General features: G+C 34.8%; 2 protein-coding genes across 4 annotated transcripts in view; one reads left to right on the plus strand and one right to left on the minus strand.

Moving 5' to 3' along the window:
* Positions 1 to 998: 998 nt before the first annotated feature.
* LOC144440813 (nucleoporin NUP35-like) lies at positions 999 to 9,493 on the minus strand. The gene is made up of 11 exons (XM_078130217.1): positions 8,799 to 9,493; positions 8,152 to 8,267; positions 7,422 to 7,558; positions 6,909 to 6,990; positions 6,659 to 6,734; positions 6,166 to 6,235; positions 5,794 to 5,844; positions 4,777 to 4,846; positions 3,746 to 3,874; positions 3,278 to 3,400; positions 999 to 2,455 (listed from the first exon to the last, which is right to left on the minus strand). The coding sequence occupies exons 1-11, from the start codon at positions 8,809 to 8,811 to the stop codon at positions 2,378 to 2,380; spliced, it is 945 nt and encodes a 314-aa protein (XP_077986343.1). The 5' UTR covers positions 8,812 to 9,493; the 3' UTR covers positions 999 to 2,377.
* The window catches only part of LOC144440812 (rho family-interacting cell polarization regulator 2-like), a 39,329-nt gene continuing 28,179 nt past the window's right edge, over positions 9,097 to 20,246 (plus strand). For all 3 annotated transcript variants that reach the window (XM_078130213.1, XM_078130214.1, XM_078130215.1), the window contains exon 1: positions 9,097 to 9,280. The gene's annotated coding sequence lies outside the window, so the exon portion shown is untranslated. The remainder of the gene's footprint in view (positions 9,281 to 20,246) is intronic.

Here is a 20,246-nt window from a genome sequence, read left to right on the forward strand (position 1 = left end):
TATTTTTGTTTGGATGTGTTCAACCTGGCTTGTATGTACTTGTAGTATAATAGGATGGACACAAGTTAATAAAGGCTAATTTCATTTCACAAAGTCCATAACGTAATTTACAAGAAGCTGTCCTCCATGCCAAAATTATTTTTTAGGGTGATGTACAACTTTAACTGAAACTGGGGATGTAGGTTTACGACAAGTGACGGGTTTTACTCAGTTGTACATTATGTGTAGTTCAGATATCAAATCAAATTCACCCAATAACAAGGTATATTTTAGCCATTTGTGAAGCTGACATACACAGGTTTTGAATGGGAACAATATTGATAGTTTAAAATGGCAGCCACCACTCAGAGAAGACAAGAAGACTGGTTAGGGTTGAATGTTACACTGTATCCATATCGTACCCTAACAGCACTGTAGTCTGTGAGATAGACTATGTGGTGCTTACTCTATCAGCCACCACTCAAGAGAGGGCTGACAAAGAGGGCTGATGAGGGCAGAATGACACTACCTTAAGTGTTGCGGCAGGAATGCATCAGCCCTTCTGTAGTACTCAAATTCAGCAATGTATGCAGTACTAAACTGCAATCCTGTTGCACGATGGTATGCATCACAGAATATTTTCTCTGTGTACATGTATGTTGTCCAAAAAATGTATCATATAATATCAATAAAATTCTGAGAATTGATAATTTGTCTTTTGTTTGTGTCTATTTTGATTGAGTCTTCAAGTAGTTGTCTGCTGGAGTACGAGGTAGATGCCACCCTCAAGTTCTGTAATAACAATTAATCAACATCCATTCAATAGCTTATATCAACTTGTTGCAACAATTGTTTTATTTGTGTCTATCTTAGCTGAAAGTTTAGTTTCCACTGTGATAATGAAGACATGCAACAAAATGTCACCCCCCCCCCCCCCCCCCCCATATAAATATTGGAGATCAACCATGAACCTTATGGGGATTTGGATTATCAAGTTGTGCACACCTATCCCTCCCCCTAAACATTCACCATTGTGAAATGAATGATGTCCAATCGTGTAAATTAGAAATAGTATACTTTAATTTCATCAAAAATTATTAAAGGCAAAGAAAAAAACATACATTATTGCAGTCATTTCAAGAGAACGAATACAAATGTTTACACAGATGTTGGTAGATTATTGCTTTCTATCTTTATTTCACCAAATTTATTTCACCATCTTCAAAATTAGTTGGATAAAATTTGTATGTCGTCTATCATTTGGACGCTAACTGTGAATATCAATCTGTGAATTTCCTGAATGATTTAAACAGACAAGTGTTCTGGTTTTCATTGACAAGGTTGTATCTCAGAAATACATGCACACATGGTATCTATTTTGTGTTTGAAATATAAATACTGCAATTTGAGAACACATTCAAAGTAGAATGTACATACTAATATTCTAGCAGCCATGTTATTCAATGTTACTTCTACATCAGACTACTATTTCTAGATATTGACAGCAACTCTGGTGTTTATAACCAATATCATCTATTTCAGTTGAACAGTAACTTCAACAATGTCTGTCACTGTTGTAGTAAATATGGAACCAAACATGTAAACTAATACTAGTAATCTAGTGATATCTTAGTCTATAAGGTACGCAGTCACGGGGCGCCCTCAAACATCGGCCAACTCCTGTGAGAGGAGGCCGGTGAGGGCGAAACGTCACGACGTATCTCAGTCTAGTGATATCTGTGTAAACATATTTTTTCATTTTGTTCTTGAAATGACTGCAATGCACGATAACATACGGTACAAGTAAATGATTTCATTTTGGAAAGTTGTATTTTGAGTATTACTGAAGCTGATTGCTCTAATGCAGACTGTCAAACATATTCATAAAGTGTCGTTCATCTCCTTGAATAGATTACAGAAGCACCACTATAAATGACTAAGCTGGTAAAATTAAAACGATGCCAAATTAAGAAATGCTATACATGTACCCAACAGCACTGAATTTTAGACAATCCATGACCTGCAGACGACAACTTAATTCCCCCAAATTACAGATACATTTGTTTCTTTCCTGTCAAAAAGTGTGAATGTATTGAAAGATGTTATTATGATCACTATCCAGCTGTCTTTGAGTTAAAAATTTTGTCATCGGTAAAATAGGACTAACTGAAGTTAATATTGAGGAGTACCCAGTTTTCAGTCTTAGGAAAATAGATTTACATATTCATGAGGTGATTTACATATATTTTCATATTCATGATGTTACTTCTTGATATCATGGTTATTGATATACTCAAGTTGTGGAGTCAGCACACACTGTTTTCAACAGTTTCTGTTATCCACTCTCCATTGCTTATAGCATAGTACTACCAGTAATGTCATTTGTTCAAGGTAGGGGTCACCAACCAAACATATATTCCATGGCTCGGGACACAACACCAGCATTTTTCTCAGGCGCATTGGTACTTGGTGCAACCTATACACATGAGAACAACACAGAACAAAAATCAAGGATAATTCTGACTTAGAAATGACAATCAAATAATCTACCATAAATTCAAATTAAATCCATATACAATTTACATATATTTACATATTCATGATGTTACTTCTTGTTAACATTTTGTGACATAACCACACCTCCCCTTCTTTTCTTCAACACCAAGTATCCTTGTACTACTAGTATTACAAATGTTAAAAAGAATTCTCTGAATGTAGTGCTCATATTCCACTAGTTTGAATTATGACTCAAATAACTGCTTGAGGTAGTTTCTATACCTTTCATTTGTGTTTTGAAGGTTTTTGGATGTCAACATTATTTTCCTACCTTACCTGGTATTGCCTAGACACATCTTGTTAGGCAGCAGTTAATACTCTAACTTATTAGAGTGGACCTAACTTACTTGGTAATGACTAAAGGCAGCATTAAACACCCTAGCTTACCTGGTATTAACTTGAGACAGTTTGCTACACCCTAACTTACTTGGTATTTCCAAAGGCAGCTTGATACACACTAACTTACCTATGGACTAGAGGCAGCTTGATACACCCTAACTTACTTGTATTGACTAAAGGCAGCTTGATACACCCTAACTTACTTGGTATTGACTAAAGACAGCTTGATACACACTAACTTACCTGGTATGGACTAGAGGCAGCTTGGTAGACCCTAACTTACTTGGTATTGACTAAAGACAGCTTGATACACACTAACTTACCTGGTATGGACTAGAGGCAGCTTGATACACCCTAACTTACTTGGTATTGACTAAAGACAGCTTGATACACACTAACTTACCTGGTATGGACTAGAGGCAGCTTGGTAGGCAGCAGTCAATGGTCTTATGGCAGGACTTTTATGACATTCAATCTGACTTGGTGTACTAATACTGACATTATCTGAAGGTACTTGCATCGCACTCTGTAATATAAAATTATGGTGTAATAACATGCATATCATATACAATAAAATCTATTTTTAGTAATAGATAGTTACTTTTATACAGGTTATAAAATCCTCATTCACTCAATCATACATTCACTAATGCATGTATGCATGCGTGTATGTGTTCTGTATATGTGTTTGTGTGTGTGTGTGTGTGTGTGTGTCTATGTAATGTGTGTGTGTATGTATGTATTTATTTATTTATTTATGTATGCATACATGTATATATGTATTCCACTGTAATTTTTATATCATTGACTGAGATTTCAACAACACAGTAACATGAAATTTCAATGCATGCATTATTCAAAAGTTACTGACCTTTTCTATACAAAAAGTGACTCCAACCATGATACTATTTCCGAACACTTTACCATTTTTACTAAGGGCTATCTTTGCTTGTATTCTGGAGGAGTACTGTATATGCATCCAGTTTCCATTAGTTGCCATCTGTGTATGTAAACAACAGAAGACAATGTTAATTCATGATTCACACGAATTGCTTAATATATTCCAACATAATTCATGGCTTTATGTTCAATGTACACAACGATATCTACCACATGATTTGTTATGTTCCAACATACATGTAATTCATTTGCAACATAGCTAGTCATATACAAATATACATTCATTTATCAAATTTATTCACTATTTGTTACAAAATTAATTCAGCTTTTTCTACCTTACATTGCATTTAATGCCAGTTGTTATATTTTTTTTGATGAGAACGCGTTTTGTTTTGTTTGTTTTTTGTTTGTTTTTGTTTTAATTTCAAATTTGTTTTTGTTTTTGCTTTGATTATTTTGTTTAATCAATTGTAGTATGGGCCACAAACTTGACTAGTTTGTTTCAAACTATTTTTGTGGTCCAGCCATAAACTCTGTATTCATCCATCAGTTTATGTGTAATATTTATTCCACTGTCTTTTTTACTTTCTCTCTTGTTATGTTGATATGATTTTGAGTTTGTGGCAAATAAAATACTAAACGGCTTGTGTTCCACAATGCATCACTTACAGCATGGCCTCATCATGCCCAGGTCGATTTCACAACATTTCTTGTAATGGCAGCATAATGCCCACACTCATGTTTGTTATGTTTTGTTTATGATTTACATATAATCTCCCACCAATTGCCTTGTTTTACATGCCAACATCATTCATGTAACATGTAATCTGTTATGTTCACCATAATCTCGCATGGCATGCCTTGTTGTTATATGCTAACATAATTCATGTATCACATACATTCCACTACATTCAACATAATCTCCCACTGCATACCTTGTTGCTACATGCAAACATCATTCATGTATCACATATTCCACTATGTTCAACATAATCTACTTACCACATGCCTTGTAATATTTCCATATTGGGAGAATTGTTGTAAAATAAAAGACGCAGCAGCAGGTGGAAACCTACAACAAATGTTCATTGACACGTTTGTATAATTGAAGGTAGCACCCGGTGACATCAGATTTATCACTAACTAAATTTCAGAATCAAAAGTTGTGTTGTATGCAATCTGATTAAAATCTGATGTAGGAATACAGCTACATTGCTTTATTTCAATCTATTTCCTTGTATAGTGTCATTTGTTTTTTTATTTTGTTGTTCAGGGATTGAGCCACCCCGGAAAGGTGTTCATTCCCAGAACAAAATAGAGTGCAAATGACAATACATTTGTACCTGAATCAGAGAATGAAATAAAGCAATGGAGCTGTATTCCTACATCAGATTTTAATTAGATTCTCTTTTATATGAGAACCTGGGATTGAAATCCTGGCCTTTAAATTATAAAATAACCACTAATGTGAGAACCTGGGATTGAAATCCTGGCCTGTAACTCATACAATAACCACTAATATGAGAACCTGGGATTGAAACTCAGTTGTCTGGCAGAGCTATATTGTATAGAAAAAGTTGGTCCTGAACAAAAGAATAACCATATGTAATCCTCATGGCTCCAGTGATAAGATAACCACTAATGTAAGAACCTGGAATTGAAAAGTTTATACTCAAATCAACTATAAAACTAGACTGTCGACAGTCATTCGTGCCTTTTTGCTATGTTTTATCTAAAACTAATGTCATTGCCTCACTCTGATCCGGAGCAATACTATAACTGCGTACTGATCAGCGAGTGCCAGAGGCACGGACTCAGTCGTTCATGCCTTTGGCAATCGCAGTTCCTATCAGTACGTATTAGTATTCAGTGCTATGGAAGGAGGCGACGACTTTGATTTAGATGAAACGTAGCAAAAAAGGCATGAACGACTGTCGACAGTCTACTATAAAACTTATATACACTGATATTTTAAATTGAAAGGAATGATGATAGCAAAATATTACTGAGTAAACTTACCCAAAGATGGTTACCCATGTATCATCTAACTGTTCTTCTTCTAGTTCTTCACTACAAATAAAAACAAACACAATACTGTGATAATAAAACAATTTTGTATTATTTTCCAATATTTAGCTACAAGTGACATATCCAATATGATATGACGGGTCTTGTCACTAGTTGTAAATGAATGTCAAGCATTGCTTTGGAAAGGTGATAATATTCAACATTCAAAATAAGCATCCAAAAGCACAAAAATTGTATAAATTGAAAAGGGAGGCAGTACATGTATGTCAGATTTTCATATTGAAGACATATCTTTCTATATGTTAATTCAAAAAACAGAAACATCACAAATAATGCAGCAAGTATTAACTAACTCTAACTTACCCTTGTGTAAAGAATGGATCTATTTGTGCAGGTGACCTCGACCCAAGACCAGCACCAGGACTTGTCAAACCTGATAAAATACAAATAAGCATACCAGTTGTGAGTTTTACATTTGTCTATTTTTAAATCTTGCGTGATAGACTTTACAAATAGCTATCACCTTTGCATGTCATTCATATTGATGTGGAATGCTCAATGAAAGGTTGCAAGGCATGAAATACTTACCTTGCCTTGGTGATGTAATTGTAAGTGGTATACTTTCCCTGCCTTGGTGATGTTATTGTAAGTGCTGTACTTCCCTTGCCTTGTTGGTTATGTAATTGTAAGTGGTGTTCTTACCTTGCATAGCTGGTGTTGTAATTGTAAGTGCTGTACTTACCTTGCCTTGGTGATGTAATTGTAAGTGGTGTTCTTACCTTGCATAGCTGGTGTTGTAATTGTAAGTGTTGTGCTTACCTTGCCTTGGTGATGTAATTGTAAGTGCTGTACTTACCTTGCATTGGTGATGTAATTGTAAGTGGTGTTCTTGACATCACACTACCAGATAAAAGTGATGCATTCAAATCAGTCTGTAAAAAAGAATACCAAAAATGGGTGCTATCAGTTAACGTAACAGCCAACATTAGTACATACATAGGTACCCTTCATACAATACAATTAAGTAATTATCAATAAACACATATACTATCTTATCCTTTTCTTTAATTGTCAAGGAAGAAAATTTTGTAGGAATACTACTGTACCTGTCTATTGGGTGTTCCTGGTTCAAATAATGGAGCTACAGGAGGTGCACCTGACTTCTCTTTACTACTCCCTGTCATACCACTGTAAAACACAACAGATATCAAAACAAAGTATTACCTTACCTGTCGTCAAGTACGTCATCATCAAATTTATGTTTGAAAATCTTAGGTTTATTTCACTCAACAGTAAATGGGTAAACTGAGTGAGTGTAGAAACACAATCTCTTTTGTCTTGCTACCCTTTTAGGATATTAGGGTGTTTGTGATGTCATCACCTGAGATTTTCCCATAAAGCCTTTGCAGAAAAAAGCACAAAATGTTGAACATATATCAAGTGCAGCAGGCAAGATTTCAAAGTTCAGTGAGTTACCAATATATTAGTTGATCGCCCAAAATCACATTTAAATTGATAGCAGTAATCATTACAAGTGTACTAATGGCAGAAATACATCTGACTGGACTTTTCCTTTAATCTAGACTTTTCATCGTTGGTAGTGGCATATAGATTTTTACCTGACAGGAGGTCTATTTGGTGTCCATTCAGACCTACTATCTTTAAATACTGATGATTGTGGTGTAGTGACACTACTCCTGGACTGTGGTGGACTTGAACTACTGGAGTGTGACCATAACCTGACTGACGAGGATGGCTGAAAAGACAAAACAAGACAAGTCACTTCAAAACTTGAATTTTGATTTTCCAATCTGCATGGATTCCAGACTATGTGTCAGACTATTCGGTGAGAAAGGTAGGCTGATGATGGGTGAGGGCACCCAACATGGTGTAGCTTATACACTAGCATTTTCCATAATCAAGAATGACAAATACATGACTCATTATTCCTAGAAAATTTTCAGTTAGGGGTCACAGGGTGGTCACTGGCTTCTTAGTTAGAAACCAGGAAGGAAGCATCTGGGGTTTAGTGATTATTCTGAAACATTTACATAAGGTGAAGGTGTTTGGAATGTGATGATGGGTTTATCAAGAGCCTTGGGGGTACTCCAGAGGACTTACAGGCCATAGTGCATAGTTTAGTTTAGAGAGAACAATGTGAATATAACATGTAGCCAATACTCTTTAAAGCATACATAAATTTGTGTAATGAAAGGATATACATTTCCCTATTAAATGTCATGATTGTTTTTAAGTCTTCACAAACCACACGAACAACAACTGCAACTGTAAATACGTGGATAAGGCTAATGCCGCAAATCTCTCTATGACTGTATACTAGGTACATACAGACGGTGATGATATAGCTGGGTCTCCCATCAAGTAACCAGGTAGGTAAGGCTGTGGATGACTGCTTATACCAACTGGGGAACCCATTGTCATTGGTTCTTGACCACTGTGTATACCTGAGTCATGTTAAAAAAATAATAAGATTACATAAACATGAGTAGGGAAGTTGATATGTTTATACACACCACAATTTGTACACAGCTTTAGGGAAATTTCATGTGACATTTATTGATGTGGTGGGGGTGGATTGAGGGGGGGGGGGTTTGGAGTGGCCATAAATCACAGACAAGGCAAAACTGTTGAGTGGTATGATAAATCAAAGATCTAGTATTGTTTTACAAATTATTCCCGGTTCACACAACTGCGTGCACGACTAACAGACCGACTTCGCTCCGCCCAGTTCGTATAAACGTGTCGACTTCTGATAGTGATAGCCCATGACACTCATGCAACTAATGTCATGATCTGTCCGTCGATCTCAAGAATCGTTTTCTAATTTAGATTCAGAAAAGTTCCAGGGAAAAGTTCTATGTTCGAGGGAAATACAAACAACTCAATGAATATTCTGGTTGAATCATAATTACATAACACAAAATTGTTCTTTCCGTTTGATGATGTGACTCAACTTTTAAAACAATTGAACATACCCGATGTGTCCATTTATGAACGTGTTGAAGACACTTCCGTCGTTTGAAAATGGCGGAAGTATTATCCCATGATTCTTAGGAATTTGAGGTCAGAGGTCGAGTCTGTGGCTGTTAAATTTACTATCGCCCCTCCTATAACAGGAACATAAAACCCTTTCGTGCGCTTATTAATTAGTTTCAATATTTTGATGTTCACATCTTAATTGTTCTAGATATGACGATTTAACCACATATTAGCATATAAGTGATGAATTAGACGTGAAATAGCAATAAGCAATATACATTTGCTACCGGATGTGTCAAAGACAAAGGGTGATAGCAGTAAAAGGCACAGCTAATAATTGCTCAGTTTGCTCTCGGATGATGAGAAAATATAGTGCAGTGACTGTGTTGTAGATGATGGTGATGACATAGTGCTAAAGGAACAACGATAAGATTTAACGTCGGCATTCCATAACGTTTGAAACTGTGTCTTAACAAAGGTAAGCACTGCACATAAATATTGTCCAAAAATGCACAACACATCGGCGCCTAATTTGAAACGAACAGATATCAATACATTACGAATACGACCCTTCGCTTCGCTACCTGTACATGATCCCCTTGTTGGTGTAGGGGCCCTTCGTAATGTCGATGGGTACTTCCTCAAATCAAGCCCAGCCCAAGTTGCATTTCCTTTCATAATGTAAACAAAGTAACGGGAAATGTAAAACTGTAACGTATCATATTCACAGATGGAAAATCAGTGGATTTTTCAGACAGATGCTGTACAATGTGTCGTATTGTTGTTGTTGTCAATTTGTTTATTTTTGTCACCACTAACGTCACTGTATTTGTTACATTACTCATTCGCATCGCAAGTGTGCTGCGTTTGTTTGCTGTGTGTATTACCAATGTTAGCACAGTTTGAATCTTGTAATGGTAGCCGCAAGCATGTTGTTGTTGGTTTGTTGCTTCCCCGAAACTCAGACCACCAAACAAGTTGGTCTGACTCTGAGTACGAAATAAGGTGATTCAACGACCAAATATTAAATATACTCCTATTTTAATATTGTCATTTATTTTTCCCCTCACCTAATTCAACAAAATAGACCCCCATCCTCTTTTAACCTAGATCAGCACCAAATACAAAACACAGGGACAGTTTTTGGCGAAATATTTACTTTTCTCAAATCATTTAGGAATAATTTGATCCCACACTCCAGCATATACTGGCTTTCAAATTCTGCCGTTATAAAATGACAGTTACCATCCAGATTCCAACCCCTACTACCAATTTGATCTCAGACAATCCTGCATCCCAGTGTCAAACAAATTTGAAAAGTTGTTATTCTGACAGGACATCTTAAGGGTGTGTACATGAGAAAAATCTGCATATTAAAATCCTCTTAGAAAAAAAATGAAATTCAATATGAAAACCATGAGTGGCCAAAACGGAAGAAAAAAAACATTACAAACTGTGTGATGTATAATTCATTTTTTTTATCAGACCAAAATATAGACAGCTCACAAGTGTCATGTTATCCTCATATTGACACCATAAACTTAGAGTAGATCTTCAAAGTAAAATGATGTGCTCGCTAAAAGACCATAATAAAATTACTGATTGGACCACCTTCACTGTTAGTGATATGCAGACAGTAGTTGTCAATCTCAGCAAACATTTCATTGATTTACATTTCATAAAAAGCATGTATATTTCATGGCACAAACTCTGAGAATATTTAGTAGTTCGTGAGTCATTTAGAGGTTTTGTATAGTATCCAGTCTTAGGTTCAAGTGATAAGCTGGTATAATCTATCTGACCTGACTTGAACTTTAAGTGAGAGTGTAAAATCTGTCTCATTTTCCTATTTCCTATAGTTTGCTTTTAGAGTTTTGAGAGACACACAATAGTTGTGTTGGTATATAACATCATTTCAAAATCAACTGTTTTGTTTTGTTTTGGGTTATATATTATATTTTGTCTAACTCCTATTGTAAGTTTCAGAAATCATTCAGTACATATGGCCATGAAGAGTGAAATATTGAATCATCACTTTGTTCCTCTTCAATTGCTAATTTAAGAATCTATTATTTTATGAACTGTACACTTAGTTAGTAGGAGTATCCCAGTGTTAGCATCTCAAAGATATAATCTTTATCCTTGGTAGTATCTTTATACAGATGTCTGTGCTCTCAGTGACCTACTTTCGTGTAGTAAAGTGTTACCCCAGAGGGATTATTCATTTTGAAATTCTATTCCGAGGTTAATCAGTGCATGGTATTGAGAAAACAAACTGGACTGAAAAAAGGTTTTGTTTCGAAAATCATGTGTCAAAGTTCATATTCCTTGAAAATTCAGCTATTTCAGTACCTTAGTCAGACCATGGAGGTATAAGGGGAGTCAGACAGTGTCACAGTACAGTGACAGAAAATTCCAGGGTTCTTTGTTATCCATGTCAGGTCAAAGGTCACAGACTAAATCTAGTAGAACTGAATGAAGCAGTATTGTTTATGTTTGGAAATCATATATAATGTATAGTGTCAAGGATACATGTATGTTGTTAATTGTCTCATAAACAACTAACTCTGGACTGTAGACTGGGATCTTTCAAATGTTTGTTTGTTTGTTTGTTTGTTTGTTTGTTAGTACTACCAACTTCACTGTATTGTATGCAGTGTCATATTTCATCAGCGTTATTGCTTGACTTTTGCTTATAAATGGCAATACACTGTGTTTTGTAATATAACTTGCATGTGAATGTATACCCTTCACTTGACCCCACTACCCTTTTATGTTCTGTATGTGACTTGATGTGAACTGATATTGCATGTATTCTCTGCCAGTCCTGTTTACAGATTGATAGCCCAGGGACCTGCATGTACTTGACAATGTCATTTGCCAGTACAATGTATGTCAAGCCAGCTAGTCAGGTCTCTGGGCAAGCAGTTCAAGTATTGATTCTGAAAATGTACAGAAAATGATAACAGCACCTACACACTCTTAGACTGAAAAAATAAACTAAAAATAAAATAAAATTCCTCATTGTTTGCAGTTTGCATTGAACTTCATAAACAACAACAAATTTATCAGTCAATTCAAAATATAGGAACAGCAGGCAAAATATAAAAATCAACATGTCTGGCATTGATTTATTGGAATTGATTTAATATCTGACCAATATTATATCTTTCAAAGTCAAACTATACCAGATTTCTGAAAACCAAGAACTATGAATGTTTCAAGCAATATCCAATATGGTGCTTATCATACACAGTCTGATATGTAATGTTATATATATGTTTAATTTGTTTTGAAAAAAAGTGACTTATAAGTCCGAAAGTGCTGGGCAGATGTATATCTGTATACGTATATTTATTGTAAATTATTGTAAATCTGCATATCACTATAATAAACTGCTGCTACTAATATATGATCACTATGACCAAGACAAAAACATAACGTAATACAAAGAACAGTCTAAAGGGGCACAAGCTGAGTTTATACATGTTTGATTACATTTTTTGCTACATATTCAAAAGGCACTCATAGTATTTTGTTTACCAAAGTATACTTAATAACCGTCTCATACAATTGACGGAACTCAAAGCTTGTATTAAGATATAATGTGTAAATGATCAGATGACTAAATTATTATATGTATATAAAATGTAAAGGAAATATCTATTATGCAACCAACTGTTCTAACAATGCCAAAAGACAATGGTAATGTCATTGCAGGCATATATTGACATTAACCCTTTCATGACTAGAGACGAGTTTTAAATAATATGGGGACCCAATTTATATGAATATTTTTATAATTACAATAATATTACTTTATTAGGAAGTAACATTTCTTTAATTCCAGTCTAAAATGAAGCTGATATATGCCAAAAACTTACATAAAACAAGAATTTTGTCCAAACAATTTTGGCAGGAATGTTTTCAGTATTGAAGGGGTTAATATTATACACACGTACATGAATACTTTACTCAAGGTTTTATGTGGTAAGAATTTTATACTTAAAAAATTTATAAATTTAGCTTGTGCCACTTTAAATTAAGCTAGGAGACTACTAGCTCATCCGATACATCAGATTTTAATCAGATTGAATGTACAGCTGTCATAAAGTGGCAAAAGAAAGTACATTGAAGGAGCAACAGTCAGTCTTGTATACATGGAAACTACTTTGTCTGTAAGCAGGAATAGTATAGCCCCTGCATGGATTTGATCTAAAGCTTTGCTGTTATAATTTGCATCTATCTGTCTGTAAATGTAATGTTATATGACCATTTATGCTGCATGGATTTGACAGAGCTTTGATGTTGTAAGTTGCATATGTCGATCTGTAAATGTAATGTTATATGGCCATGTATGCTGGATATTGATTTGACACAAAGCTTCGCTGTTGTAAGTTTGTCCATCTATCTATCTGTAAATGTAATGTTATATGGCAGTTCATTTACTAACAAAACTATTCTTCTTCTCTTTTTAACAAACAACAAATCCTGTTGCAGAAACCAACATGTAAGTTCAGCTAATTTCATTTCATTTTCTTGCCCTATCCTTCTACTTCAGATGTAGGCCATCTGCATTTATTTCTTTGTTTCCCAAAAGTGTGGTGCATAGCCAGTCTCAAAATGCAATACTTGAGGCCATTTTAATTTACCTATTTGTTTCCCAGAGTGTACCTGTAGTACACATTTTATCTCAAAATACTGTATTTGCTCAGCTGTCTGACCTTACAGTGTAAAGATATTCATTCATGTACCAGAAGGTTTGCATGTAAGCTGTAATAAACTTCAGTTTCTATACAATATATGACATCATTCTTCATGAGTATGCTGGAGTACATGCAATCTGATTAAAATCTGATGTTGGATAGGCTGGTTTTCGTGTATTTACCTTTATTCCATCGTTATTGCGTCTTTTACGTGAGTTTTTTTTTTCCTGGGCGAACGCCTTTCTAAATTGTTAGAAAGGCGTTCGCCCAGGAAAAAAAAAATCTCACGTAAAAGATGCAATAACGATGGAATAAAGGTAAATACAGGAAAACCAGCCTATCTAACATCAGATTTTAATCAGATTGCATGTACATGTACATGTACATTGTATGTCGTTTATACTGATGTGTTCTTTTGTTTTATATATTAATTCCATCTGTCATTTTCTGGAAAGAGCAACATACAGTTGTATGAACTGAATAATTAAACCAATATGAAACCCATCAGACATTTTTGAATGAATTTTTGCGATATATTTACTGTACATGTAACTTTATTTGAACACTGATGCAAATGAAACTGGCCAAATAGACTCAAAACATACATGTATTCTTTTAAACCTCACATAATCCATGTCAGCTGAGAGGACAGGATATCGCCAGTCCATTCAAATTACATCCTTTATTTCTCAAATTCTGACAACTTCTGAATCAGTGAATTCAGTATCTGTCAAATACAACCCTAAGTCAACATATAAAAATATGGGAAATTCTAAATAATTTATCAGTAAAAATTGTCAACAGATTCATCTGGTTTATTCTGAAGTGCTCCACTTTAAGGAAACAGATTAATACATGCAGATGTTGTGATAATCCATAAATATAATATAGTAGTGTAATATAGTTACTGATATATAAATTATGTAAATGTTTATTTTCAGCTCTTTTCTATGAATATGTGATAACAATATGCAATGTCACATGTATATATATATGTACTGTACTTGTTATGGCTGTTCTGTCTATGTATGTATGTATGTATGTATGTATGTATGTATGTATGTATGTATGTATGTATGTATGTATGTATGTATGTATGTATGTATGTATGTATGTATGTATATATATGTGTGTATGTATGTATGTATGTATGTATGTATGTATGTATGTATGTATTATGTATGTATGTATGTATGTATGTATATATATATATATATATATATATATATATATATATATATATATATATATATATATATATATATATATATATATATATATATATATATATATATATATATATATATATATATATATATATATATATATATATATATATACACACTACAGTATGTCTGTGTTGTTGCCTGTAATATAATTCTGTCATCAGTTTGTAATATGTTGATAAAGGAAAGGGCTGCAGTATGGTTTTACGTATTGAAGATTATATGGCACTCATCGCAGCTATCAAACCATGTCTGTAATGTATCATGTACTCATTTCACAGGTGTTACATGATAACAAAACTCTGGAAATTTGAAATCAAAATTGTGTGTAAGATTGAAGGGACGCCCTCAGTCTTTAGATTATTGCAAGAATAGCTGGCTAACACTATAAGCATCTTTCTCTGAAAAACTCTTGAGTAAATGCTGCTGCTTGGCTCTTCATTTGATAATTACAAATATTGGTGCTAGTAATCACATAGATGATGTGACTTGAACTCGATCAGTACTACATGCACAGCATAGAATAGCCATTTTATAGGGAAATACTTACAGAATACCACTATCTACATTTGTATCAACTAACACAATTACTGTGATGGTGTATAAGGTTAACAGATTTCAAAGATTTCAAATGAAGCTATGGATGCTGTTTAGAAATTAGATACATGTATATCATATGTATTCATTTGACTTGAAACACTTCTATAAAACTACCAATATCGGCTTTATACAACAGCCTTACTGTACAGTGTGCACATCAGAATACCACTACCCACCCAACATAGCCAATTACTGTGTTGCTTAATTACAAGGGACTTATATAATTGTAAGGGAATGGATTACAACAGAAGCTAAATGACTGTTATTGACTCTCTCATCAAGTTTACTTCATTCCTTATTCCTTAATTAGATTAACCTTTCACCATCTGTTCTAGCTATACAGTCAAATATTCCCCACCCTTGCCTTAGTATTGTACAGTATATGTATTATACAGTGTACAGTAGCCACATGTGTAAACAAAACATAGCTCTCAACATTGTTTTATTGTAGAACATATCATATGGTTAGAAACAAAACATAGCTGTGAACATTGTTTCATTGTGTCAATGTAGAACATACTGATAGTATAGCAGTGACCAATGGCACATACACTACTACACCCTGTATCTAAACTTTTAGATTTATTAGACAATGGAAATCAATAGGAAACTGCAGCTGAAACATTGGAATAATTCACTGGGCTAAATCTGACTATTCAAGCCGTGTATACTGAAGGCTATCAATTACAGTAGGACTGTATGTGCAACTATTAAGATATATGATGTAGTCTCGGTTACCCAGACCCTCGTCACTGGGGGAGGTGTCCTAGGCAGAGCCCCCAGTGGCGAGAGTCTGGGTAATCGAGACTATAAAGATAAGACAGTGTGAGATATATTTACATGTAAAGGAGTACAAACCACTAATGTACAAACCACAGATATACCATTGAATCTTTGCCTATCAAAACGATGAATCACAACTTGTCAGAGTACAAATTACTGTAAATTCTCCTTTCAGCGAATCAAGTGTATAACCAGTGTCAGTACATTACCTTCTTGTTTACCTAATATTTTGCATAGGTATTTCAAATACATTTCCATTTGATTACGTGCTTTACTGCAAACTATCAAAGAATAAGAATACCCCCTTACCTCTCCCCTTTACCCATCAGTTTTCTGAAAGTCTACAGTAAGTACCCCCCCCCCCCCAATGCCATTTGAGTCCTACAATTATTATGTGGTTATAATAAGACTATTGGTACATTAGGTTTATTCATCTAATAGCTCTATTTATCATGATACTATCAGTATGTGGTTACAAAATAGTATGTTATTAGTACTATAGTACGGTGCCTCAATTACCAAACTCTGTGTGCCTTCATTTCTACAATGGTGTAGTAGGACTGTGTATTACAAGAAATTGCTTCGCATTAGTAGGGCATCAAATTGTTTTGAGGACACTTGGACAACAACATTAATAAACAAGTCAAAAATTAAGACCAAAATAATATGAAAAATATTGTCCACTGGGATTGTAAATATTAAGGATAGATGTGAAGACTTAGCTTGCACTGACCAGTGCTTGAATGTACAGTATTGTACCATAGTCTCGGTTACCCAGCCTCATGCTATTTGGGGCCCACACTACACCCCCCCACCCACCCCCAGCAGTGGTGTAACCCTCAATGGCAAGAGGCTGGGTAATCAAGACTAGTTTTACCACAATGAAAATAGATTTCATCATTTCCACTTGTAACCTGAGATGAAACCTGGAATAAATTAGGAGTGAGTCACTTTGTAAACAACAGTTGGTAGAGATGATAACATTCATTCCTAAGCAGAGAGAGGATGTATTGATATGTAATTGATCTCGGCACCAGTTCCTGAAAGTACATGTACAGGGTTGGGTCTGCCATGTTTCCTGATCAACATTGTGATACCAAATTATAAAACTGGTATCACAAACTCCTGTCCTGAAAAGCTTTGTGTACATACATTTTATATTCATGTCTACCTAACATATTGATTCTAAATATAATTCTAGATGGGAAAAGGATATGAAATTTTGACTCATCATTTTGAAAATAGCATTATATGTAAAGGTTATTTCTTTATGCAGAAAGGAACTAAACTGTGTTCAAAAAATGAAATGATTTATGGTATGATACATTTCAAGTGTTATTGTAGTGGAATGTATGCAGACAGTCAGTGTATTCTCCTTTGAATGAATTAACCACATGGGGTAGAGCTATATGATACAGTAGCTAGCTGAGATCACTTGTGCAGGCCATCAATTTTCAGCTGCAGAGGACAGACAGGTTTCACATGATCAAGGCTAACATGTACTGAATCTATGACTGTGCTACACTCAGTTGATTTTAGCCTTTATCATGGCCTGTCGCTAACCTAGCAATACTTTCTCCTAGCATGTCTAATTGAATCTATGACTGTGCTACACTCAGTTGATCATAGCCTTTATCATGGCCTGTCGCTAACCTAGCAATACTTTCTCCAGCCTGTCTAATGGCTAAAGATGTGACTGTGCCACACTTATTGGAGTTACATGTAGCCTGTCTACTGACTGAATCTGTGACTCACTTATGTTCCTCCTAACCTGTTTACATGTACTGGTTGAATCTACATGTATGACTCCACTACATACATTCTGAGCTTGACTTCTGACTGAATCTGTTACTCCACTACATTTGTATGCTCTTTTCTATGCTTAGACTGCTGTATACTGGCTGCATCTGAGCGTCTGCTATCCTTATTCATCAGAACAAACATAGACTCCCAGATTCTGCCACCAGACAGGCTTTATGGTACAGAGATATTAAATGCATTGTCGCAAACCATGACAGTTTTACGGTACCGTTCTTAACGAGCCGGTCCCTACTTTTATTTCGAAGAAAAAATAGCTGTGGTTTGCGAGAACGATTAAATGTTGCACAAGATGATATATGTGCTTCAGCTATACATGGGCATAGCTCTGGATGTATATGGAGAGAGAAGACATGTTGAACCTTGTGGCATATACATCCAGAGCTATACATGGGCATGGGCATGTATTTTTGCATCCAACTTATGTGTAACTGTACCCTGCTAGCTGTTGCTGTCAGAAAAGTGTTCATTCAAGCATTTCTAGGCTAGCAACGAAGTGGTCAGTTGTAACTCAGACTACTATAGTCTGAGGTTGTAACTAAGTTAAATAGACTTCAAGATGATTATTAACCCAATTTGATTAAAATGTGATGAAAAGAAGGACTTTATTTGCATATAATATTGTTGAATGTTCCTAGCATTTACACATCTCCTGTTTTGTATACAGAACAGATTATGTAATCATTCAATATGGACGACAAGAGATGCAAAGAATAAAGACAATTTACCTAAAATACCGTAAATAAATGAGCCATTTTCATCATCAGATTTTAAAAGCCCTTGATCCAATCCAGACCCAACATTTACCATAGCTTTTCCAGACAAAATTGTAAAAAATCCTGTAACAAAATTTATTGTAGTCTGTGGCTTATATGTAATTCTTTACATGCAAACAACTGTACATTAGTTAGCCCAGAAAGGCAAGAACCAAAATTGCCCGCATACTGGAATCAAGGCTAACTGTACAATGTACAAAAATGTACGTAGAATTATCAAAATGAAACATTTTTTTAATCATGTTTGGTTAGAAAACAGAATAACATCTGTTAACTGAATTTGATATTCATTTTGTTATAGAATGTTCCATATGGGTTCAAATTTGCAATATGTAGTGACAAGTCAACCTCTCTAGAGTCCCACCCCATCTTGTGAAATATGGTCATTTCCTACCAAAAGTGCATGTGCCAGAACCCAAGGACATACAAGTACATTGTATATGTATCTGACACACGGTGGTGAAATGTCCTGATCTGTGTCATATATCTTGCTGTGGAAATTTAACCTTAGGCCTAGAAAAAAAATTGTTTGGTTCCGGTTACCTGACCCCACCTAGAATTTCACTGCCGACCGTAAACATTTTTTTTTACGTATTTGAGAAAAAAAATTTAAATTGTGAAAATTGTGAAGTGTCACCAGAAATAGTGGATGCGGAAGCTGACATCAACTAAAAAAGACAATATAAAACTGTTCTTCCAATCTGTAATGGCTGCACATCTGATAGGAAGAAATAAATAACACAGAGACCATTTGGTAAACAATGGAAACCTGAACTAGACACTCACACAGAAAAAAATATAATAAAATTAAAAAAGAATCGACCTACCCCACCAGTTCTAAAATTGAGTGTAACCGGAACAACACAATTTTTTTATTGGGTCTTATGAAAAAAGACAACATGGTAAAAGTTGAAAAGTAGTAGCTTTCAGTGAAATTAAAGTACTTCCTATTAAAATTCTCCCCAGGAATACAATATAAATTATGGAAGTATGACTCACTATCCTCCCATGCAAGGGATTATCTTGCAGGATATTGAATATAATATTTTTTTTTTTTAAAAAGAGAAAAAAAAGGGTCAAGGATATTGAGTACTTTATAAGTGAAAGTAATAATCTTTTATATGTAATATTCTTCTCTGTTGACTCTATTGTTTGTGTGACACTTCTCAAATACAGTATGCTAAGGTTGTAATATTCTCCCAAAAAGAATAACAGTCTGAATACCAATAGATGTTATTCTCCAATATTTTTGTTCGTTCAACCCAGGAAATTATGAGTGACCTAAGGGGCCTTTGTCACTACGAGTCACTAGATGAGGGTGGGTGGGTTTGATATTCTGTAGTACCATGAACCCTTTCACCAAATAGACTTGCGTATGAACACAGGGGTTAAAGTTTAACAGTGGTCTTGAGAATCACATATATTAAAGTGAATTTTCCTTGTAGACCACCAAATTCAATTAGCATGCACTGTGGACTATGTCGACTGCTTTAACATATGGACCATTTTCAATGTATAAGGAACTAAATCAAAAA

Source organism: Glandiceps talaboti, chromosome 10 (assembly GCF_964340395.1).
Source record: "Glandiceps talaboti chromosome 10, keGlaTala1.1, whole genome shotgun sequence".
In the NCBI taxonomy this organism is placed as follows: Eukaryota; Metazoa; Hemichordata; class Enteropneusta; family Spengelidae; genus Glandiceps; species Glandiceps talaboti.

Excerpts from the sequence above, each read along its gene's own strand:
- LOC144440813 (XM_078130217.1), bottom strand. Across the intron at positions 6,991-7,421 it reads CCAAATAGACCTCCTGTCAG|TGGTATGACAGGGAGTAGTA; the intron begins GTAAAAATCTAT and ends TGTGTTTTACAG. Across the intron at positions 6,735-6,908 it reads CAGGAACACCCAATAGACAG|ACTGATTTGAATGCATCACT; the intron begins GTACAGTAGTAT and ends TCTTTTTTACAG.